Source organism: Brachyhypopomus gauderio, chromosome 10, assembly GCF_052324685.1.
Source record: "Brachyhypopomus gauderio isolate BG-103 chromosome 10, BGAUD_0.2, whole genome shotgun sequence".
NCBI lineage: Eukaryota > Metazoa > Chordata > Actinopteri > Gymnotiformes > Hypopomidae > Brachyhypopomus > Brachyhypopomus gauderio.
The window spans coordinates 19577707-19602562 of NC_135220.1; the positions used below are offsets into that span (position 1 = coordinate 19577707).

The window sequence follows — 24856 nt, forward strand, 5'->3', positions numbered from 1 at the left end:
AGCCATGTGTGAGAAAGAAAGTCTGCTTTTTCTTCAGAATAACATCTTAAAGTGTCTTGCACAAAACGCCACGTGACATCAACACTTGCATTTTACATAAGCACATATTATAACTGCACAGCGATACAAATTACAACTGTGACTGACTGTGTTTCATTTGTGGTTACACCCTGAACATGTATCTTTATTTTATTATTTACTTAAGTGTGAAAACTAACCAAATGAACAAAATTCAGGGTGAAAAAGCATTTTGAATTAAAACAACACAAATATCAAAATTAAGTACACAAACATTTTGGTAATTAGTTTCATTTATTGTTCATATTCATTTTGCATACAGTATAATCACTCAAATGTTGGTGAAAGTGCTGGATCCCCACCCATCTGTGTACACCACGTGGAACACCTTCCACCAGACAGGACGGGTTGCCGTATGTTTCTGCTTGCTCAGGCTACATAACACACTCCTCTCTCCAGCATCAGACCACCAGATGAGTCAGGCATCCAAAATAAGATCACAGGTCAGTCCGTAACATGCGAGCGACTGGCATCAAACCTCCAGATATCAGATACACTTCACAGGAGTCTCAGAGAAAGGATCAAAATAGATATACCTCTCAGATCACAGCATTGTCCTGACCAAATCTGTGTAGGCTCCCACACTGTCTTCACCTCAAACAGCTGGTTTTGTGCAGACTAGGCTAAGAATGACCCTCAGTGGGGCATATCTGTTGTCAGTTATTTAGTGTACAACTAACCTAAATCTGTCTGGAAAATTGTTCTTCTATCCTTTTGGTCAAATTGACCCACAGTTATTTGGTGACAGTCACGTGTCATTCTGTGTTCGACATCCATGAGCAGACTCCGGCCCTCACCATGGCTTAGGTTAGACAAGTCAAGGGAACATTCCGGAGAAATGTTACTATACTGGGACAGAAATACCACCCCTGGAACCCGTAATCCTACAGGATCTTCCAGAGCACCGCCCCCCCCTCCCAATAAAAAAACAAGAGCACAGTTACCTGTCAAGTGTGAAACACTTTCCTCTAATTTAAAAGCTTTGGTTCCACACGCCAGTCACATGCCCACGGCACAGTTAATTGTGTTACATCCTTCAAGAAAGACATTTTCAGAGGTGTGCTTGTCCTTGTAAATATAAAAATAGGCATTTCCAAACAAATTCAAGTTGTTTGCTGCTCTTAAACAGATGTGATACATCCATAAATAGCATTCAGTGGCTCTCTGGTCATTTAGCTTAGAAGGTCATTTATACAGGGAGGTCAGAGTCTCACTGTGTCTTCAGCTGTTGGATAGAGATATGCACTTTGCCACTAAGAACAACTCGAGAGTTTGAAAATAATGCAGCAGTAATAGTAGCAGTCTAATATCTATGAAGTAAGCACAGTTTCAGGTAGAGGTCCCATTTTGGATATACGGAATTGAATTTAGTTACTATCATAACCTGCTCTTTGTCTACATAGTCAATATTGTACATTCTGGCCATTATCTAATGACTAAAGGTGTTTATTTTACTATAATGAGCAACATAAATTCATAGTATAGTCAGTCAGCATTGAAGTGCATAAAAAGTGCAAGTATAGCTTTAGATGCATTAATTTCAGAAGAGTAAATTGTTTGCAGTATGCCCCAGTTATCACTCTGAAGGGGCCTCAGAAGGAGAGGACTATAGCTGATGCTGTTTCTAACCTAAAACACATTTGCTTGTCCTCCAGTCTGTGTATATTAGCACTAGGGGGGGGGGGGACAACAGAACAGAGGTGTCCCCTAACTACCCCTGGGTTCAGACATAGTTCAAAAAAACAAACAGACAGACAACAACAAAAAAATTAACACCTGCTGGTTCAAGGAACAAGTCAACCTCAATCACATAAGCACAGGGAGCAGAATGTCCGTTGGGAAGCACTATACAGACGCAGATGTCTTTCTGCGCCTCAGAGGTTATAACACTGCTCTCCTTAAATGTCACCTTAGAAGTGACTCAGAGGATGTGTTTCCTTGATAGCCCCATCTTTAAGTCATTTGTACTGAGGAAATATTTCTCTGTGAACCTGGCAGCAGAGAAAATCTAAGTTTATCTGAGGTAAAAATAAAGATTTGACTGTATGTGGAAGTTACGCCATTTCAACTGCATTATCCCCTGCTTGACTCTGTCATCAAAATTCAGATAAAACTTTATTGAAACCATAAGGCTTTACAGTAAAATGCAACCTTGCCATATGATGGCAAAAGTCCTGGGTGGAGCAACAGGCCTGGGCGAGGCTCTAGCCGCTCTCGGAAGAGGTGGGCGGAGCAACAGGCCCGGGCGGGGCTCTAGCTGCTCTCGGAAGAGGTGGGCGGAGCCGTGGAGGAGGAGCGGCGGCGGGAGACAGACTGCGAGCGCTCTGGGCTGTGTCTGTCGTATGGCTGCAGCTGAACTTCCAGGAAGTCCCGCTGCTGCTGGCTGATGAGCTGGGTGATGAGGCCCGGCAGAGCCTGCAGGTTACTGAGCAGCGTCTCCAGCTTGGTCTCCAACACAGCAATGCGCTTTTCTGTGTCCTCACCTCGCTCGTTCAGGTCCGAAATGAGGTCGTACATTACGTTCTGAGTCTGCAGGAGGAGCCAAGGAACCAGAGCCAGCAGGAAGCAGATCCAGAGGGAATTAGGCATGAGAGGAACCAGGGCCAGGAGGAACCAGGTCCAGAGGGAATCAGGACCAGGAGGAACCAGCACCAGGAGGACCCAGGATGAAGAAGAAGAGAAGAGAAGCAGGAGTCAGTAAGGGAACAGGTGGTCGGCTATCATGAAAGGCAGTGATGATTCATCTTAGGACCACAATGACACTTGTAATAAGGAAAGAAAATCAGATTCCTTTTCTACCAAAAACAATTTACAGAAGCTGAACTCCATTCAACCCACTTCCTGAGTGTGGCGCTGTCTGGAGCATGGAACAGCTGAATTTCTGCTTCATGGCTTTCGTGAGAAACTTTGGGGTGTGTATATGTGTGTATCCAGCGCACTGTATCACCCTGCAGAGGTGCTTGACCGCTCATTTCCTTCTAGTAAATCAAATAATGGCCAAGACTCAAGAGAGGCGGATGTAAAGGCGTCCTCCATCATCTGTAACACACTCACCCACCAGCTCTCTACTCACATTCCACAGTCAAATCATACCTGACATCAGCGCAGGATTCCTGCCTGCTAGAACCTTTCAAGACTGGACCATCAAGATTCATCGTGCCCTCTGTCTTGTCCTCTTTCTGACATAATGGCCTTACTGCAGTCTGATGTAACATTGCATCAGTGCCTTAAATTCTTCTGTAAAATTGTGTGCGACATGTCACAATATTTTCTGCACGTGTTTTCATCACTGCCAAAGAACAGCATTCAGATTGATCTTGCTCTTACTCTTTCTACGTTTCAGCACTAAACTTTTTGTTACAAGAACATTTTGTTCAGTGTGTGTGTGTGTGTGTGTGTGAGGTGAGGGAGCATTCGGGGGTGTGGAACGAAGATTGTGGGTGTAAGGTGTGTGTGTGGCGGGGAGGGGGGTGCAGTCACTGAAGCAAGCAGGGTTTCTGTGTTTACGAAAGTCTGGTTTTCAACTTCATTATACAAGACTCTACTTGAGAAAGCATCTGTTGTATAGCTCCACGTATCACCCTCTGACGGAAAGAGCCAATTACGGCAGTGACAAAAGATGGCAGAAATGTGCTTGAGTCCTGTTCCCTCTGCATCGTTGCTCAGTGTCAGTCGGCAGGTTTGCTGCTGGATGCGTGTCACACACGCAGGATGTGTGTCTAACATTAGCTAATGACTCTCCCAGCAAAGATATCGCAGACTGCCATCTGTGATATTACCACTGGGGTCGGCTGAATGTCGCCCAGAGGGGTGTGTGTGTGTGTGTGTGTGTGTGTGTGTGTGTCTGCGCATGAGTTTGTTGGGGTGTGTGGGGAATTTCAGCTGATTCATCAAATTCCAGAGTGGCTCCCTTCCCAGGATGCCATGTTTTTTGGGGGTTTTTTTTTGCTGAGTCAGACTGACGGTGTGCCTGGTATTCCATGAGGTGTGTCATGTCTCCTTACAGCACTGCAGGAAGCCTTTATGAGGAAACCATGATCGACAAGATCCAAAACACATGGAGCTGTGTTAGCACTGGACTGACCGGCTTCAGTGGAGAGACACACATGGCACAAGAAGCAGAAGAAAAGCTCCAGTTTCAGATCCAACAAACAAACTGCCACGCGGGTTATAAACGACCAGCGTGCGCTAGCAGTTCTCAACACAAAAACAACATTATGTACTACAGTGCGCTGACATGAAATCTATCTCAGTCTGTTCATTTGACACCTGTAGACTTACGGAGCTATAACTGATAACAAATCTAAATGCATCCAAACAAACCACGAATGAAACATTCCCACATAGCATATAGTTCATCACATAGCTGGCATCACCTCTGGGGAGCTGTGTCAGCGACAGGGCACGGTGTGGTGTGTGGTGGGGGAGGGGTGTGTAGTGGGGACAGGGTTATGGTCCATCTTACCTTTGCAAGGTCCACTAGAGAGTTTGCCTGGTCATTCAGTTTCCGTTGCTCCATTTTAACACTTCTTAATCTGAACACAAGGCCATTCAAAGCCCAATACAGGCATGTAGTCAGTTATAACAGAAAACGTTAGAATGAACGTTAGAACATTCTAAAAATGTTAGAAATTAATAACTTATGTTGTCCATTCTCAAAGCAAGTAGCTAGACACTGTAACGCAGAAGCAGTCCTGGGCCATGCATAGAAGATGGGGTTAAATGCAGGGAGGTGGGTCTGAGTGTGGTGACCTGAGAGCATGCAAGTGTGCACTACAGAGGGAACAAGTGTGCACTACAGAGGGAACAAGTATGCACTACAGAGGGAAGAGGCATGGAGAGGTGCTCCACTACAGGGATCTCACACATGTGAGAAGCCCTGTGTGATGATGTAATCTTGGGTAACGATGCACCTGCCTGATCACGCAGTCACAAACATCTGTCATGCATCATATAGTTTTAAACCAAAATAAAATGAAGTGATGACATTTTAGGTTCTAGGTAGACAGACGGGTCAATCTGTATTGAATGAAGACTGTGATGAATGAATAGTGAAATGTTTACTGAAAACATTCTCTTGTCAGAATTGGAGAGTGGTCATGTAGACAGAGGAATTTCTCAGCTTTCACAATTATAATTTATCACAAATCCTCAGAGCTGATACTCTATACTGAGCACCTTGGGCTTTGGGGGGGAGGGGAGGTAGGTGTCCACTCTGGCTCTGTACTGAACATGTGTCATGGAGGAAGAGTGATCAGCTCCCAGTTTATCCACGTGATTGTAACAAGAACTGAGAGGTCCGATCAATATGACCCCTGAATTTTGAATTAGAAATATATACAATAATAATTCATTTATATAAACTTTCTTTGAATTATGCATACATAATGTATTTCCCATTTTGCTGCTACAGCAGCAGTAATACAAAGAGAAGAGGATAAGGTCAAGCTACTTAACTAACCCGCCTACTCCGATCTATACCACTCCTATTAATGATGCATGTTGTCTATTTAATTAGGTTTCTACTAAGCTACTGATCTTAACTAAAGCGAGTCCCCTTTCATTCTCAAGGGCATGAGAAACGGAAAACTGAGGAAGAGGACACGCACGTGCAAAGGGCATTTACCCGCCAGCTTGGAGCAGTAAGAGACTCCGCGTGAGTGGGACCGTGTCGCAGCTTCACAGCTGGGGCAACAGCTGAATCCAATCATTCTTTTGAGTATTTTGTTTTAGTAAAAAGGCGACAGTTCGCGGACTGACAGCGTAAAGATTTTAGCTAAATGCTCTAATTATACTGTGTGATTTTCATGACATGGGTCTGAGAGCAGAGAATATTAAGGCCCTCTGAAGGATGGCGGGTAATTGGCTCAGATGTAGCAATTTCCGTGAAGGCGATCTTCCTACTCTATTCAAAAACCGTGACTGCAGTTATGAGTAGTGCCAGCAGATGGCGACATAAAAACATCGAATGGCAATGGTAAGGCTACCAAACGGTGCAGAACAGTACAAGCGTAGAGGATTTTACTGCAGCAACAGTCACGGTGAGGCAAAAATTAGGCATTCGAATAGAAGTTATCTTGGCATCAGATCACGGGTCGGCCACGTGCGCTCAGCTAATGGTCCCTGTAATCCCGCGATGCAGATGCATCTTTGAGGCTGACGGTCGGTAGAGAACACCTCGCAGGCACTATGTTCATTTCACAGTAGGATTGCTGCTATAAGAGAGATAACGTCTGCTACAGATTGCTGACTATGTGCACAGGTTATTGACTACCTACAGGGTCTATGTCCAGCTGTAATAGGTACTGACATTTGAAAATCATACTCCTGCTCTTTGAAGGGGTCATTAGTAATGTGCTCTTACAGCATAAGGACTGATGCACAAAAATTCAGTCAATAGTAAGTCTGGGAGATTGGTGCGAGCCGGAGGGTGTTGTCTCAGACTTTGAGAGAGTGGGGTGGTGTTGGTGGAGTGGAGGTGTAGGTGGGGCAGGGATGGTGGTGAGGGGTTGTCTCAGTGCATCCAGTCTCTTGTTCCTTCAGACCTGGTCACACAGTGTGCAAGTCATTCGGACTTGACTGATTGCAGGTCATACCAAACATGAGCATGGTCCCTGTGTGAACACCAAGCATGCTGGGAATTGTGGTGAATCCACATGAGGGAGGCTGTGTGCCTACTTGCTGACTCTCCAGCACACCCGCCAGCCACCCCGAAGGAAAAATGGAAGGGAGAAGCAAAGGAGGATGGAGCCAGTCCCTCAAGCCCAATCATGAAGCACCATCGATGTGAAGTGGTGAGGAGACTTCAATAGACAGCCAGTGTGTGAGTCTGGGAGATGGAGTTCAGGCAGTGTGTGAGTCTGGGAGATGGAGTTCAGGCAGTGTGTGAGTCTGGGAGATGGAGTTCAGGCAGTGTGTGAGGGGGAGTTGGAGTCCAGCCAGTGTGTGAGTCTGGGAGATGGAGTCCAGCCAGTGTGTGAGTCTGGGAGAAGGAGTTCAGGCAGTGTGTGAGTCTGGGAGATGGAGTCCAGCCAGTGTGTGAGGGGGAGATGGAGTCCAGGCAGTGTGTGAGTCTGGGAGATGGAGTCCAGCCAGTGTGTGAGGGGGAGATGGAGTCCAGGCAGTGTGTGAGTCTGGGAGATGGAGTCCAGCCAGTGTGTGAGTCTGGGAATTGGAGTTCAGGCAGTGTGTGAGGGGGAGTTGGAGTCCAGCCAGTGTGTGAGTCTGGGAGTTGGAGTTCAGGCAGTGTGTGAGGGGGAGCTGGAGTCCAGGCAGTGTGTGAGTCTGGGAGAAGGAGTTCAGGCAGTGTGTGAGAGGGAGTTGGAGTCTAGGCAGTGTGTGAGTCTGGGAGAAGGAGTTCAGGCAGTGTGTGAGGGGGAGTTGGAGTCCAGACAGTGTGTGAGTAAGGGAGGTGAAGTCCAGGCACAGTCAGTTTAATCAGCAGTGTTCTGATTAAAGGTTTCAGGTCACACTCATGCAGCAATGGTAGGAAAAACACCCTCCATCATTAATAACTGAAATTCATTTGGAAAAGGTGTTGAAAGAAATGGGAAAGCTGATTATAAAGACGTGGGTTCTAATTGCGGGCACTGAGTGGTGTGCCACTGGAGACCGATAAGTTCACAACTCAAAGAATAAAGTAACTGTGGGTCTATTTGCTGCTCTGTCAGTAAGCTGACTGCATGCTGAACAGGTTTTAATGTTGCATGGAAAACGTACAGTACATGGACCACAAGATTAAAGCTAGATCGTCTAGTTCATCGCAGCAATGCCAAAAAACCAAATGCAACATGAATTTCACTTATCAAATGAGGGAGTGTAAGTGTTGGTCAGAATGTTGAGTAGAAAGACAAGCTCTCAGCAGCTGCATACATGCATATATACGCACACACACTTATGCACGCCCCACACCCACACACAGCACATGTGTCTTAGGAGGCAGGGGAGGAGCAACTTACTTTCGAGCTCTAGTGGATTGTTGACCCAGACAGGGAAAAAAAGAACATAACAGAGAGAAATAAATGATCTGAACATCAGCTCCAAGGTGGTATGATCATTCAGAACAAAACACACACTTATCAAACGGGTCCTTACTGTACTGCATTACTCTTCAGAACCACCAGGGCGGCGGCCTATGGAGTAAGATACAGCGTGCGTTCACCCTGGTGACCAGTTTGGCACGGTCTCTTCCAGCAACGGCCAATGTCATTAAAAAATCCCTCGCTGACATTTTGAGTTACGACCCGAGATATGAGAGGAGACTACAGCAGCACGCGTGTCTGTGTGACGTCTGCTAATGGCCCCGATCCACCGCTGGGAAAACACGCTACGCTCCTGCCCGACCCCGTGTGACCTTCGACCCGAACCCGTGCACCACTCCGAGCTTTCACTAACGGTTCCTCCAGGGTTCAGAGGCACAGCAGGTAATGCATGCCCAGCTGCACACGCAGGCTTCAGTTACAGCTCCCACATCCATTCCAACTTTAACAGCAGTGGAATAGCAGAACCCCCCCCCCCCCCCCAAACCACACACACACACACACACACACACACTTGGCTTTACAGCTGCACTGTGCAATATTAATGGCTCAGTGGAATTTAGAGTATTGAGAGCGAAACCTGACATTCTCTCCTCATCTCTCCCTCCTTCTGCACCTCCTTTGTCTGCCCCTGCTCTCTCACTTTCTGCCTCCGCTGCCCCCTACAGGCCTCCCCTGGGCTCACACAGACGGCTCGACGGGTTACCTTCATCCCTGAAACGCCCGCATGCCCTTGTTCTCCTTAGCTCCTTCCCTTTCTGAGCTTCCTACAACACCAACTCCGCCCCCCTCCCACCTCAGAACTGATGTCCACGTCCTGTGCGGCTACTTCCAGCGCACCTTCACCAACTCACTTCTGCGCTGTTTCACTCCATCCCCCTGAGCCGTGCCGTCTGGTCTGATCTCATGCGGAGATTCGGCCCAGATAGATGGGAACGTATCCAGCTTTTCTTGTTACGCTGTGGATTTGGCCGTAAAGGGCTGATTAGACCCTGGATCCGTGGGTGAGGAGAGATGGGCTGATCAGACTCCCGCATCCTCTGGTGCACCTGCAGCCTGAGCCCCATCCAGAGGGCTTTTGTCTCAGTTAAAACTGTGCAGTATTTACAGAATGCACTGGAGGAGCACAAATACAGTTCTAATATACTGCAGTTCCCCCATGCTGTCAAGTGCTTATGTAAGAGTTAATACATAACAGATTGGTTAATAACCAAAACGGGAGTGTAGGTGCAACAATGCTAAACATGTCTAAACACTCCTAACAGTGGTAAACTAACTGGGTCTAAGCAAGATCATTAAGATAGGTACAAATCAGCTCGTATCAGTATAACGGCGTCCACAGCCAGGTGAGGGGATTTGTTAATCAGTTTGTTCAGTAACTGATGGGTGACGGGCTGGATCTGTTAAGAACAGGGAAAGCAGGAAGTGGGCAGTGCAGGTGAACCCCAGATCCAGCACAATGAGGCACTTCACCAAAGCCTCCAATCAGTGTGCTGCAATTTACATAATGCATTACTTAATTACTCAGTAGCTCTCAATATATACATTCAACATTGAATTTTAGTCAAAGTGGGTTTTTTGGTTGTTTGTTCTTTTTATGTGGAAGAGTTAATAGAGAGTCATGGAAAGAGAATTAAAGTCACACACAGGGCAAGCACAGTAATCTATTTACATGAATCCCCCCATAAGGCTCGACATACACACCTGCTATTGACTGATAACGACACACACATACACATACACACATACTCAGTAATAAGATTCCACAGAGGACAAATACATTTTTTTCCAGGAAAAACATCAGACGATCAGCACACATTAATCTTGTCATGCTGTATATGCTGGTGCAACCCTCAGAATGTTTTTGCCCGACCACACGTGAGCTGTAGGACACAACACCACTTGACCAGACACGAGCTGTCAGACACACACCATCTGACCTCACACGAGCCATTGAACACACACCTCCTGACTGCACGTGAGCCGTAGGACACACAAACCGGCCAACCGCACGTGAGCCGAAGGACACACACCTCTCGACCACACGTGCGCCAATGGACACACACTGCCTGACAAGATGTGAGCCGTAGGACACACACCGTTCAACCACACGTGAGCCGAAGGACCCACACTGCCCGAGAAGACGTGAGCCGAAGGACATGTGCTGCCTGAGAAGACGTGAGCCGAAGGACATGTGCTGCCTGACCAGATGCTAACATTCGTGCTACAGCTGCTCATCTCACTTCCTTCTGCCTCCGCTCTAACTCCAAAGAAGGAGGCTTAACATATCTGGCTCCACCCATAGAGAACCAAATCTGGCCAGCAACAGCAGAACAGGCAACCACGCTTAGCATAATTGAATATCGACTTCATATAATAAATCAAAGTGGTCGAGTACTGTATAAGGTACGTAATAAATATGGCCTGTAGTAAGGAATGCTAACGTTAAGTGGACGTTGACCATTTATGACCTCTGAATCTATCACTGTGCCATAAGCAGTAGACTCTAAACAACTGTAAATCGTAAACAATAATGATTTAGAGAAATTACAGAGGTGAAAGGGGGGGGGGATGAAAGGGGGAAGAATCAGACAAAGAGAGAAGTTAGATGGAGACACAGACATTGAGAGAAAGTCTGAAATCTGAAATAACTCCAAAACAGAAAGAAGGTGAAAATGATCCCTTAACATTTTTAAAAATTGTGGAGCAGGCGTTAGAGGGAATAGGACAAGCCCCGGTCATCCGGAACGTTCTCCCGCTGCCTCTGAAATGTTCCTTACTCCAGATGTGCTTGCACCCCCCCTCAGCATCCATCATCGACTATAACGCTGTCACTTTGTTCCCAAATTTAATGTCAGAGAAATTTGCCAATAACTGAGACTTTCATCCGAAGGCACTTTTAAATAAAATGTCTGTCACTCTGGCTTGTCCCAGTTTTAAAAGTGGAGGGAACTAATACTTTGAAAACACGTCCTAAGACATTATACTGACCACTGGACAAAATTGAATTCTTAGTTAGACTGTGTTAAAGAGGTGTTTGAGATGTGAGAGGTGTTTGAGATGTGAGATATTTCTGTAGAGAACATGTAAAATAATCATGCACTATATAACCACTCACTCTTGAGAAAACAGGAAGATTACATATTAGATCTAATGTTTTAGTTGTATTTATGCATTTTTCTCTTTATCTATCTCAAGACAACAGTCGATCAACAGTATAAAAAAACGAATGCTAACACACGTGCTCACACACACACACACACACACACACACACACACACACACACACACACACACACACCATTTACTCATGAGGGTTACAGACTTTCCAAGTTCTGACCATCCTCAATCTGTCAGGTTGAGTGAGTGACATTCACAGAACATTCCACTGATTTTAGATGCCCTATAAATGCCAGTAAGAGTGACAGGTGGTGTTAAAACATGGCTTTTAATTCAGGGCTCACACATTTAAACTTACTTTAAGGCCATAATTCAGGTTTTTGCCATATTCCCAGAGCATAGGGCGAGCCCAGAGACGGAGAACTTCACATGTCAAATGGGGATTTTCCACTAAAAAGAAAGGTGTGGGGCAAATGAGGGTGAAACAGCAGTCCCCCCTCAGCAGCTGTAGCAGTCCCCTCTGTCCCAAGCGTGTCCCTCTCGCCAACTCATGGATCATTACCTACTGAGTGCTACCCAACAGACTGAGCAGGTAAAGTTCTAACACACGGACAGTGTCATGACCCTGGTTCTGTGCCGTCCTACAGAGACGCTTCCGCACAAGCCCTTACAGCACTTAGACCATAAACCCTGAACGAGGTTCAGACTGAAACGAGTTGTCCCTGCTGAAAGAACTTCAATGCTACAGCTGTTCTGGCCTACAGGTGTCAAACAATTCAGAGCTCAGAGGTTTCCACAGAGAAGACACGACAGTCGACCCGGCGCATTGAAGCGTGACCCTCTCACCAGGGCTCGGTGCTACGTACTGGTGAATGGCTTGGAGGAACTTCCTCTGGTGCTTCCTGACCCGGGCGTGGTCCATCTTCCTCACCAGCTTGGTGTTCTTGTAGATGAGCCACGTCTCCCTGAGAACGTTTGCAGCGGTGTTCTTCACCTGCAGCGGGGGGAACTCCGTCAGCATCTCCACCCACCACCACCGCCCGCACCGCACCACACACACATGAAACAGCAGCACCACCCCGCAGCTCCAACACTATCGTGACGTAGACGGTACTGACGGTGCTGAAATTCTCTAAATCCGACATTTGCGCAGGAAGAGGGGCAGCATGCGTCTCCGTTACCGCGTGTCGCTGTTCGTTTTTCTGTGTAATACGAGCACGTTCCCCGAAAATCTTACTGCCCATGCTGTTTTGCTGCGGATATCGTTGAAGGCTGACGAAAGGCCTTTGGATGGGTCTACTGCACCCCCACAGCACTGAAGGACAGTGAACGGATTATTCGCAAAACAGCTCTCACTCCCTGAGCTTCAGCTCACTTACTCTTTTGGTCAGCTGGGTGTCCATCATAAAGTTATGGACATGTTTCTCAGCTTTGGTTAGTTCCAGCTTTTTCGCGACCACGGCCACCACCAGAGCCGTGCATCCAGCACCCTGGAACAAGATAAACAGAACCGCTTTAGCTTTAGCACTGTCTCAACAAAAGACATCGGTATGACGTCATTCACGCTCACAATAACATCACAGAGCAGCAAAACCTGGGGGAAACACTGCCCAAATCCTGCATGAACATTTAACAATTTTAAACAAACAAACAAAAAAAGAATCAAAAAATGCATTGAAACCTAAGCAAAGAAGCACTGGCTCACCATAATGCCAGTGAGGAGACAGACCCCTTTGCCACAGTATGTGTTAGGGACCATGTCTCCGTAGCCAATAGTTAGAAAAGTGATCGAGATCAACCACATGGCTCCTAGGAAGTTGCTGGTTACATCCTGGTTATCGTGGTACCTGTAGCATGTGCACAAGGGACATACATCAAGTAAATTTTAAATGTAGCTGTCACTTAGAATATGCAAATATGCTAATTACTTTGCATGTGCATCCGCTCCCTGGGTCAGTGGATTTAATTTATTTAATTTAGACTAGGTAATCTGGGATCATACCATATTTGCCTTTTCAGGTCATCCTGAAGGCAACTAGCGTTATAATGTCATAATGCAGGTATGTCGAGAAAAGAGACCTTAATTAAAAGTTTTTGGAAACTTGATAGATGCTTGTCCTAGTTTCTTTAAAGAGTGTCTAAAAGGTGGAAAAACTACCCCACCACCATTAACACCATCACAAGTCACTTCCAAGAAAGGAACTTGAGATATGATACACTGTAGTGTGTGACTCTCCTGCACAGTAGACCTAGTGCAGTGTTAGTCTAGTGAGCCCCTACTTGTGCCCAAGATCTAACGCACTGAAGCGATTTCCCATTGGGGATGGCATGGTGCTACCTGTGGGCCTCTGTTAAACACACGTATCCCACTTCAGTAATTAGCGATCCCTTCATGAGGAGAGACAGGTATGGTAGATGAGCACATGTCCACTTAAGGGGGCTCTCAGGACTGAGTGCTCTGGACCACTGCAATAATATAGGACAGGCAGAGCATGCACTATATAACATGCTTTTCTGTTAATGTCACATAAACCTTTGTGAAGGTTACTGCAACTTTGACTGAATTCCCCTAGAGAGAAAAGAAGAGGCTATTGATTATAGTCTGTTATCTGATGTGTCTCATGATTGAAAAACAGAAAATCCCACGGCAACAATGTTGTATTGTTGCCTAGCAGTGGATGTTTCACAGCTGTAGCCACACCTCCCAATCTGGACCCTTGGCACATGTTCATTTCAGGGTTTACCCAAACACACCTATTTCTCACCCCTAACACACCCATGAAGTGTTTGCTCAGCAGAACCAGCTCCTCCGATGATTCACAAACGCTTCATGGGTGTGTTAGAAGCAGGAATACAAAAGCAGGTGCAACACGAGTTCTCCAGAACCAGCACACACAAACACTGTTCAAACAGGCATAGGCCACTGGGCAGGGCGGGGCCGGGCTGAGAGAGGCGTGACAGACCCTAACCCCGCCTGCAGGGCGGAGCCAGGCCGAGGGAGGAGACAGTGAAGCGTGCGCACCTCTCGCAGGCCCTGACGGTCCAGGCGGCGATGATCCACAGGGAGATGGTGAAGACGAGCAGCACGGTGCCGGGGCAGATGGTCATGAGGGTCTTCATGACGAAGCGCGTGTTGAAGTTGATCTTGTTGAGCGCACCGATGCTGCGTGACGAGGCGTCCGTGAACAGCTTGCTGTGCAGGAGCATGACGCGGGCGATCAGGTAGAGACGCAGGAACATGGGGATGGACAGGATGATGTCCACGTCGGCGTCCGTCTTGGAGGCCGTGTAGTAGAAGGCCAGGCGCGCCGTCCAGGTGAAGGTGTACTTGCCTGGGATGGGGTGGATGGCGCACACCAGGATCTCCAGGCAGATGAAGAAGATGCGCTCGTAGGTCATTGCTATCCTCCAGTCATCGGCCGCATTGTCCACCATGAACAGCTGGGCGGTTGTATGTGTGTGTGTGTGTGTGTGTGTGTGTGTGTGTGTGTGTGTGTGTGTGTGTGTGTGTGTGTTCAACAACAGAATGCAGAACAAAGTAAGAAAACTGAACATGTAAATAATATTAAACATGATATAATATAATACGTTTCCAAAAACATCTTGTTACTAGAAAGAGTGGCGCTCTCTCGACTAGTTTATGATTAACAATGTTTCTGGGAGTGGTGTTTGTGACTACATCCTCTCTCCAACCGGTGGTGGTGCGAGAAGAGTGTACTCCGCTTATTTCAAGCCCCCGCCCACACACACACATGCTCTGTAATTTCAATCTCAGCCTGCGCCAGAACTCATTCCTCACTGCTCACTCTCAAACTCATCCTTCAAACACAGACATGTTTCTCTGCGATTGGCCAGAGACTTTGGAACTGCATCCTTTGTGAGAACACCCCCAACCCAGGTTCCCCTGGCTCAATAAATAACGCCTGCAGGCAGATCTTCTGGCGTTTGGTCAAATCACTCCCCTTCCTGACACTCTGGGCAGATAAACTCTCCCCTCTCCCTCCTCATGCTGTCTGTCACCCCAAGGTCTCCCTGGTACTTTCCGTCAGGGGGGAATATTTCACCCCGTCCATGCGAGTCAGCACACCGCTTTTTCTGTCTCTCTCTTGCTTTCTCCATCTCCTTCTCCATTCATTGTTCTTTCTCTCCTGTCTCCTCTTTTTCCTTTCATTCTTTTTCTCTTCATTACTTCATTGTCCCTTAGTCTTACTCTCTTTCTACCTCTCCCTCCCTCCATCCCTCCCTCTCTCTCTCTCTCTCTCTCTCTCTCTCATTCCCTCTATCCAGCATGGCAGTAGCTGTCAGGTATTAGAGGGGTGAGGCAGGTTTAATGCTAAACTCCTGATGCGAAGCATTAAAAGGACTCTTGCGGGTTCTGTTAAAGTCCATTAAAGTTGCAGTCAAGCTGTAGGTCAGTCTGCCAAGCAAAAACAAATGTACGCTGCTGTGGAACTGTTAACTAAACCTGCAGCCATTGATGCACAATACGTGTGTTAAACAGGATCTGTGAGCCAGGACAGGGCTAGACAGGACAACGGTCTGGCTAAAGCCCTCCCTGGGAAATTGGGTCTAGAAAACTAAGGATCCTAATAAAAAGGTCCAAGGTGAAAGGTCCAGTTTCCAGGTACAATCAGGACATTCATCACTCACATCAGTCACCCACTTTGTTAGAAACCAAAATGCACAGGCCACCTATCCTACAGGCACCTTTCATTGCAGTGCAGTTCCACACTGGCTTCTGCCCCAATCATCACTGGAATTCACCACTGCTGACCAGCCATTATTTAAACAACAGACCGATCTCAACGCAGCAGTGCTGCAGACACGGACACGGTACTGGGGAAGGGCGAGGAGCCGATACGAGCATATAGGGGGTTACGTGATGGTGCCCCTGTCATCTGCTCACAACCTCACTGCTGAGGACAAGCTGGGCCCCTAACGCAGCCTAACACTAACTATTCCTAAACATAGTCTCAACATTAATTTAGGCATGTATCTCATCATCTGGGCAGTGGAGATATTCCACTGGTCTTCACCAACATGTGTGTGAAGTCTATCTGATCCAACCCTGACAGAACAGCCACATATTTCTCTAGTTCATTTCCCTTCACACCAGAGGAGAGCACGTTAGTGAAATCACGGAAACAAACACCTGGAGATGCTGAGGTCCCTATTAAACCCCTTGGAAGCTTTACGTGCAGGATGCACGCTGACTGACTCCGGGCTGATTCTGGCAGTCTAATCACCCGTTTGTGGTTAATCGTTCAGTTCCTGCCGCAATCCCTTCCAACTCCACCCCCAAACCACAGTCCACACACGCCTGTCAGTTATCAATGTGAAGAAGATGCTTCAATAATTCAGATGACATAACGACCATATAAAACTCGGCGGTAAATAAGTGAATATCTCAAATTATAAACTGACTGTGTGCCAAAGATTTGCCTCCCACTCTTCGCCCCATCTCTGAATACCTCATTAAAAAGTAAAACAGGATCAATGACCTGGATCATATATTCAGCACTAATGCATCACAAAACCTTAAATCATTCAAACATAAAATACATATCAGAGCTTTTAGTTGGTGTGTTAAGCTCAAGGACGGTCTGACTCTTAATGAAATGAACACACCCACTCCTCCCCCCAGCTGACACCTACACACAATAGTCACACATCATTATAACTGTTATATGGCACTGGAGCGGCTGTTCACACACAAGATATAATTCTGACAAATTCACGCTAACCCGGTGAAACATGTATTTCATTTTTTTTTTTTACCAATGTGAAAACCTTTGTACTTCTCAGAACATTTACTCTTTTAAAGATTCATCTCTATTGACACACTGTACATCTTGGAGTGTTCAGAGATAAACTAGATTGGTTTCAAGATCATTTAAGACACGTCAAGCTCCTTGAAAGCCCTGACTAGCGCGCTGGGATGCTGTAACACTAATCCAGCCTGTCTATTGCCTTAGCCAGGCTTGTTTGACTTTCCAACTGAGTGTAACTTAGACATGCAGAGATGAAGTGAGTCGTAGTGAGAAAGACACCATCGTACACATGGCCTAGCAAGGGCAACACACCGACATCACCTGCAACCATCAAGAGGCACGATAACGAAAAACACTGGGCTTCATTTGGGGCAACCACCACCTGTCATGAAAGTGCTTTAAAAAAAAACCTGTTACTTCTAAACGTAGCAATTAAACATTTAAAGTGGGTTACGCAAGGAATCCCACTCAGTAGGTAAAACTAATTATGGTAATGGCAGGACTGCAACACAATCTTCAAGAGCATCAAATATTCCGTCCAGTGTCGGAGCCGCTAAGATATGGAAACCACTACGTTTGATCACTGTACAGAAGTTATAAATGTGTAGGTAAAGTTACAGAGCCAACAGGCGATGTTATTGAAGATAACCTGCGCAACCACCTGACCCCATAAATCAAAGGAACGCCCGGGGCCAAGGCCATGGCTGAGACACTTCCTGGAGGCCCTGCAGCATAAATAAAACATAATGTAATAGGCAGTATAGGACAGGTGATCTGCGCCTTTGCTTTTCAAGGTACATTTCCTAAAAGCAGATTCTCTTGTAACGAAACATCAGTAACTGCAGATGAGACATTCAAGAATCGCTAGTGTAATTCATAATGAAAAATAAAATAGTACTGGCTCCAGGTTATAACTAGGGTCCAAACCCGGGTGTTAACACAGACTGCCGCTAGTAACAGAGACTGTTATTAATCTGGTGTGTGTGTGTGTGTGTGTGTGCTGGGGCATTTCAACCACAAAGTTTCCTCTGGTGTGATTCTCACAAATGTATCTGTCTAGCACTTCAGCTCAGTCAAAGAACTTCCTTCATTTTGTACGATTATTGATTTTTTCTTTTCTTTTTTTGCACTGATTATTCTATTGTTGGCAGAACAGTCTCGTCAAAACCTCCAGCCTGAAGGAACCTTCTCCCCGTCCTCCTTCAGTCCCTGCTCAGTGGCTTGGTTACTGGTTTCATGCCCAATACGACTAATGGACCAGGGCTCAATATTTAATCTGGGTAATGTGGAGATGGGAGCATATATCTTGTCACTGCAGAAGAAATCGCTCGGTCTCATTAGTGAATTGGGTTGAGAGGTTCGCCTCAATTAGAAATTAATGCAATGGTTTATTTATGATATCAAAGTGAGCTGGTAAGAGACCACTTTGCACAAGTAAATCTCTCTATTGTCGGTTACTTTTGGCTTTCCGGTTTCTTGTATCCCAATATACCTGAGAAACTGGACTCCTTAAACAGAGGAGAGGTAGTAACAGAGGAAGGTAGTTTGGTAGTAACACCCACTGCTATGTGGCAGGGCACAGGTGTAACACAGGTGTGGCAGGGCACAGGTATGACACTGGTGTGGCAGGGCACAGGTATAACCTCCTCTACTTGCTCAGAGTAGCTTCGTGTGAAGTTTTTGTAAAAACCTCAACAGTTTTCTAATCGACTTTTATCTAGACTGTAATACTGCCCCGCTATCCAGTAAAAACACAGGGGTCAGTGGTGAAGACTCGATATGTGATACCCGTCTGCTGTCTAAGGAAGACACCTACCACCAGGACAGAGCCAGCACATCCTCTGTAGACTGACTCTCCCTCTCTCAAACACTCACACACACACAAACACACAGAAAAAGTCATTGCTCAAATATAAGCAATACAATATAATTCCTGTAACCTCTTTTGCCTCTCTTTATATTATTCTCCATCCTCACTGACCCCTGCCTTTAAGAGCTGTCTTTAACTTGTACCTCTTGAACAAACTAACAACTTTCAGCTTTGCAGAAAGATAATTTGGCATCTTTAGTATCCACTGAATCAGTGCAACACACACACACACACACACACATAAACACACAACATCACAGACACTCAATATTAGCCACAAGCTATAACGCTATCAACACATTAAGTAATGAAAATGGGGTGGAGAGGAGATCAATCATCTTCACTTAAATTAGTAGAAGCACAAAAATGCATGAAAATGCAGGTCCACAGAACTTCGATATCTCTTAAAATGGAACGGTAGAAAAGGTGGTGGAACCGCAGCATCTAGATCAGCACACACAGAGTGACGACCTCTCCGCGTGAATTAGGAATATTAGGTGTGCAAAAAACTATGGAAATGTGCATGTATTTTTCACAAGCCTCCAGTTTGTAAAAAGTGGAGAATGCAACAATGAGATGCTTGGAAATAATCCGTGCTGTATTTGCCAGCTAATTCATCACATTTCATAATAACCCTGCCAGCAGAGTTGGTCCGTCCAAGGGAGAAAATGCTTTTGTAACATATCAGAACAATAGTTATCATCTATATGCTGTTGGATTGGACACTGGGCACAGGCTTCCACAGTGTGTGGTGCGGACTGCTCAGAATGGTGCCACATTTTCCTGGCGAACCATTCAGAAGATAGATACCCTTTGAGACTTACAGGCCCAATATTCAACCAACAAAACTGCACATTATTATGAACCTTTGCAATTCTTCCCTGTGGAATATAATAAACGGCATGTGTGCAATTTCGAAACATTCCATAATTTCCAATGCTGCTTCCCCCACCACAAATGCATATAACAAGCCCAGCAGAGAAGAGCTCCAGTGATATAATGTTTAACGCCATGTTTATAGCCTGCTACTGTCGAGAATATGTTCGTCATCTGAGGTCATGCACTTTCTGCTAATCCCTCACTGTCTGAGTCAGTTAGGTGTGCCCATAGAAATGGAACTGAGACATAAGAGGGTGTGGATGTTTACTAAGAAGCTAGACCTTTCCGTGAGAAATGTGTATTATAGTGAAAATATACACGCATTTGTAAGTATTAAAAATAACTTTTTTTTTTCTTCACGCAAAGATTATTATTATCATCATCACCACCATCACCTGTTTCTCTCTGTGGCATACAAGGTTATTACAAAGAGCATGGAAGGCTTATAAAGGACAGAATGAGCTGCGTGAAGTGAAATAAACTGTCTGGACCTTCTCAAAGATCTCCTTCACATGCGCACCCTGCACTAGCAGAGTCTGCCTCTGTGCTCCTGATAGGACGTATCAATGAAGCATAATCTCACTGGCACAATGCAGATCTACTTCAGCACAGACTCAAAGCAAAGTTTTACGTAACATTTCAGTTTATGTTGCCACACACTCATTTCTTCTCTCAATGAACAGAGAATACAATAGAAAACCATACAAAGCCTACAAAAATTAAGGGATATGAATAATGATATTAATAGACTGAGTCCATGAAATACAGAGATATAATGTGTGTTACACATGTTACATATAACATGGACAGCTTAAATACCACAACATGAGATTTTGACTTATTAGCCAGTTACTACAAATACAACTCATGAATAATGAACAAACGTGAACTTAATAATAACCCTGGGTGGGAAAATCTCTCCCAGGCCAGGGCTTCTTAAAGCAGGGCCCACCAGGAAAACAAGCCCACGAGGAAAATGGTCCTTAAGGATAAAGGGCCCAACAGACTTATTTTTAGTTTAAACAATAAATAAATAGGAAGTCCTCTTAACTTGATTTGCAACCACATATTTTTGGCTCATAGCCAATCACAATTATCACTCTCTGGACCTCCAAGATCAAGACACCCCTTAAGCTCCCATGTCCTAGACTAATCTAACACCATTCCACTCATAGTTATTAGGAGGGTGTTTCACACAAATGTTTAAAATAGCTGAGTAACAAGTCAAACAGCTCGACTGCCAGATCACATTCTCCTTTGTCTTGCTGTACTGGCCAGCCATGAACAGGAGTGTGACATTTATTAACAAGATCCAGACTATTGGAAATTACTGAGGTCTAAACTTCCTTGTGAGTCAGATTTGGCTGTGATTCCTCTTCATGACATTTGACAAGTTATCCTGCCACTGGAGACGGCTCATTTCTTAAAAGATTTATTAAGTAATATATATCAAAGCTGCATCTTGATGATTTGCACGTGGAGCACACCTGAGTCACACTTGAGTGCACACCTTAGTGTACACCTGGAGCATATCCGAGTTCACACCTCTGTGCACACCTGGAGTAGACCTGAGAGCACACCTGAATTCACACCTAGAGCACACCTGAGTGCACAAACAAGGTGACAGAGTGAGATGCAGACAACTGATCTCCTCAGTCAAATGACAGCATGTCCACCTCACATGAAAACAGATGCTTTAAAGAAAGTAATCCATTTGTATCTGAATGAAAATAAAATAAAAAAGAAACAAACATATCTATATAAACATGAAGCTAATTTAACGGTCCATTAGACTTGGTTGTAAATGGAACAATTCTCATCAGCTACATCAATCTGGTGATATGCTATTGAACTCCTTGGAAAAAAGACATTCATAATGATGGATAGTCAGTAATCACACCTTGCTATATAGGAAGAAAACCTGGTATTAGGTTCATTGTATAGTCTTTAAAACATAGACAGGCTATGGATACAGTTTCTGCCATTTAAATATAAATGTAAACTCAATAATGACCATGGAACCTATTTCCCCAAATACAGTGTGAATCAAATATTCATCAATCCATCTGATGATGTGTTGTGCTACTTCTATCATTCAGTGATACATAATGAGTAGTCTCGGGTCATTTTAAGGCACCTGCAGAAAAGCAGAGCATGTCCAATTAGTGACCACTGTGGAATTTAACACGGGATCTGATAAGTGAACATTTCTGGACAGAAAGAAAGACTGAATAATGCCATGAATGGCTATAGCCGTAGCACTTCATTAACTCCGATCTCTCTGTAGTATCAGACTGGTATCCCAATGTTATTCTTCCACCTAATGACACCTCATCATAATGTACAAATATAAGTGTCACAAAAAAGTGTTGAGAGAATAAACCAAACCTCAGAATACAGCCTAAAATGCCAGAGTACTCTGGTGCAAAGTCATAAAATTGAGTTTTGTTCAAGCGCTCCACAGCAGCTTGGAGAAACTGACAGTCCTCGGATCTTACTTAACCCCCTCATGACTGGAGCCCATGCACAGCTCCCTGTGTCAGATTAAGGTTCAGAAGAACCCAGAGGCTCTGAACAGTACAGAAAACTGGCACAAAGCACACAGTGAAAACAACAGTGCTGAGGTATGGCTCCTATTACACTGAACTCCCTAAGGGTCTAGTTAAGTTCTTAGACTAGAAATGAGTTCCTCTGGGGAATCCCTTCTGACAAAGTGATTCGGCTTGAGACTAGGTTTCACTTGTGTAACATCATCTTCTTAAATATCACTTTTAAGGATATGGTTCCATGTTAAACCAGTCAGATAGACTGAAGACATGGGATTTCATATATAAAATGAATTCTAGATGTGGTTCCTGTAAATCAGCTCTTAATGCATAGCTTAAACAGGGTCAGGGTCAGGACTCCAGGGGATCCCGAGAATCATTTTATTAAGATGTTATAGGAAAGCCATGCACTGCAATTCCACATAATCCACTTAGTTCTATAATAATAAGCACCACTTTAAGCACCCTTCAACCCATGCTATGGGAAAAGAGGATGTGTCACAGATCACACTAAATTCCCAGAACACACACACACACACACACACACACACACACACACACACGTGCAGACACACACTTTCTCTCTCCTTCTTTCTTTCTTCTTTCTCCCCATCTTTTAAATAACAGTATAAATATAGATAAGTCCACTCCCACCTCTTATGACAGTTACCTGAATCTCCCTGGCATGATAAATGATAATCAAGCCGAGAAGAATGATTGTAGAAAGGCTTATCAGGCATTTTAGGGCTAAGGAATACAAGGACTCCTGAAAAGAAGAAGAAGAGAAAACATTTAAAACTACCTGTTCTAATATAGCAACGTTAAATAGGCTATAACACGAAGTCCCACACACCTAGATATTTATGAACATACATTTTCATGAAGCTGTAATACGCTCACAACATGATCACTTAATATTAGTTTTTTTGTTTTTGTTTTGTTTTATTAATTAGTGAAGGTACTAGTCACAGTTTATGCTACTTGGGATGATACATCAAAGTCACACTGGAACGCGTGCTTGCACGGGTTGGTTAGATCACGCGCATTTCCCCTTATGACCTTAACAGACTTTTAAGGACAGTTACGTCTTACCACAAACTAAAGGATAAATTACATCACCTTGCCATAACCGTTTTTCGCACTTTTTAAACTTATGATTTGTGCCACCTGCTTAAAATTGCATTGAATTCTGACCTAGACGAGGATCCGCGTGGACGGAGGTTAAGGTACGCACCTTCCCGTACGCTCCCCACGAGAGTTCAGTCTCTATAACCATAACAACGATTCCAAACATCCCAAATATCAGCGCATAATCGCTTAGACGTTTTCTTTTCTCAAACAGGGCCCTTCTGTGTCCGAGCTTTTGTCCAATGTTCTGATTCTTCTTTTTGCCCGATTTATTGCCACCGTGACTGCAGCCACCCCCTCCGTCGCCCGATGCGTAAGGCATTAGGGTGGTCGAGTTGTTCTCCGGTTTTGAGGCGAGGGTATCCGACGCATCCGCTGCAGAGATGGGCTGCAAAGGCTGGGACTCCGAATCAAACTCGTGTAGGTTTCTGCGGGACGAGCTCAAGTTGCTCAGCGGCCGCATTACGCCGCCGTTGTATCTGCAGCTGCTCATGGCTATTTCATGATAAGAGTTGCACTCTTTGCGGCTGGTGCACGGGCTGCCCCGCTGCCGACTGTGCCAGTGCAGATTATGATGATGATGTCTAGATGAACTACCATGACTAGAGGGCGTGAACTCGCAAACGCTATACTGACAACCTTGCCTGGTTGAAGACGATATGGATGGTGTTCTTAAAGTTGAGAGCGGGGTTTGCGACGTCCCGTGAAAATTCTGGCTCTTCCTTCCGTCACGAGCGGAATTATTGCAGGTGCAGCATTGCTCGCGCTGCCTGATGGAGCGATCCTCCGGTCCGCAGCAGTGCTGGTACTTATGCTGCTGAAACTGCTGCTCCTGGAAGAAATCGTTCGGCAACTGCAATGGGGTTTCCATGTCAGTGCTGCCGCTTAAAGCAGCAGGGGGCGAACGCCAAGCGCCTACCGAGGGGGCGTTGTGGTAAGTAGAAGAGGATCAAGCCTGCGTGAGGATGGACCCATTTCGGCTTCTGTAGATTTGACACCATGTTTCCAATTGGATGACCAGTCCAAAACAACTGGGTTGACGTCACACGTGGAACGCTGCAACATGCTTTCAAATACATTCACCTCGTCGGTTCACACGAAGGGATCCTTTAACATTTCGGATCAGTCAGTCAGTGCATTGAATGTAAAATACTGAGGTTTAATGGTCAGCTCTGGAAAGACTAATAATATCTACTTTATATATCCTGCAGAGCCTATAATGTATTGTTTTCTGTTTTTGCATATTTTTTTCCTACTGTCATTTTCAGTCAAAATGAAACATTCTGTAACTCAGCAAACCATATCATTGTAGCTTTTAGGTTCAGCCATGCACAGTTGTCTTCCCAATGAACTACGTTTGAACTTTGTATTGCTAGAAAAAAATGGGGTAGCATAATAATTTCTATATTATTCCATGAAATTTGA

General features: G+C 45.2%; 1 protein-coding gene across 3 annotated transcripts; it reads right to left on the minus strand.

Moving 5' to 3' along the window:
* Positions 1-302: 302 nt before the first annotated feature.
* Positions 303-24486, minus strand: kcnn2 (potassium calcium-activated channel subfamily N member 2). 3 transcript variants are annotated; one of them, XM_077020341.1, is made up of 9 exons: positions 23538-24484; positions 22974-23069; positions 14260-14678; positions 12943-13084; positions 12617-12727; positions 12104-12231; positions 8037-8045; positions 4544-4613; positions 303-2607 (listed from the first exon to the last, which is right to left on the minus strand). In XM_077020341.1, exons 1-9 carry the CDS (start codon positions 24300-24302, stop codon positions 2332-2334), a joined length of 2016 nt encoding a protein of 671 aa, XP_076876456.1. In that variant the 5' UTR covers positions 24303-24484; the 3' UTR covers positions 303-2331. The 3 variants fall into 3 exon arrangements, with proteins under 3 accessions (XP_076876456.1, XP_076876457.1, XP_076876458.1); XM_077020342.1 differs by lacking the exon at positions 8037-8045; XM_077020343.1 differs by lacking the exons at positions 4544-4613; positions 8037-8045 and having other exon boundaries at positions 2443-2607; positions 23538-24486.
* Positions 24487-24856: the final 370 nt, after the last annotated feature.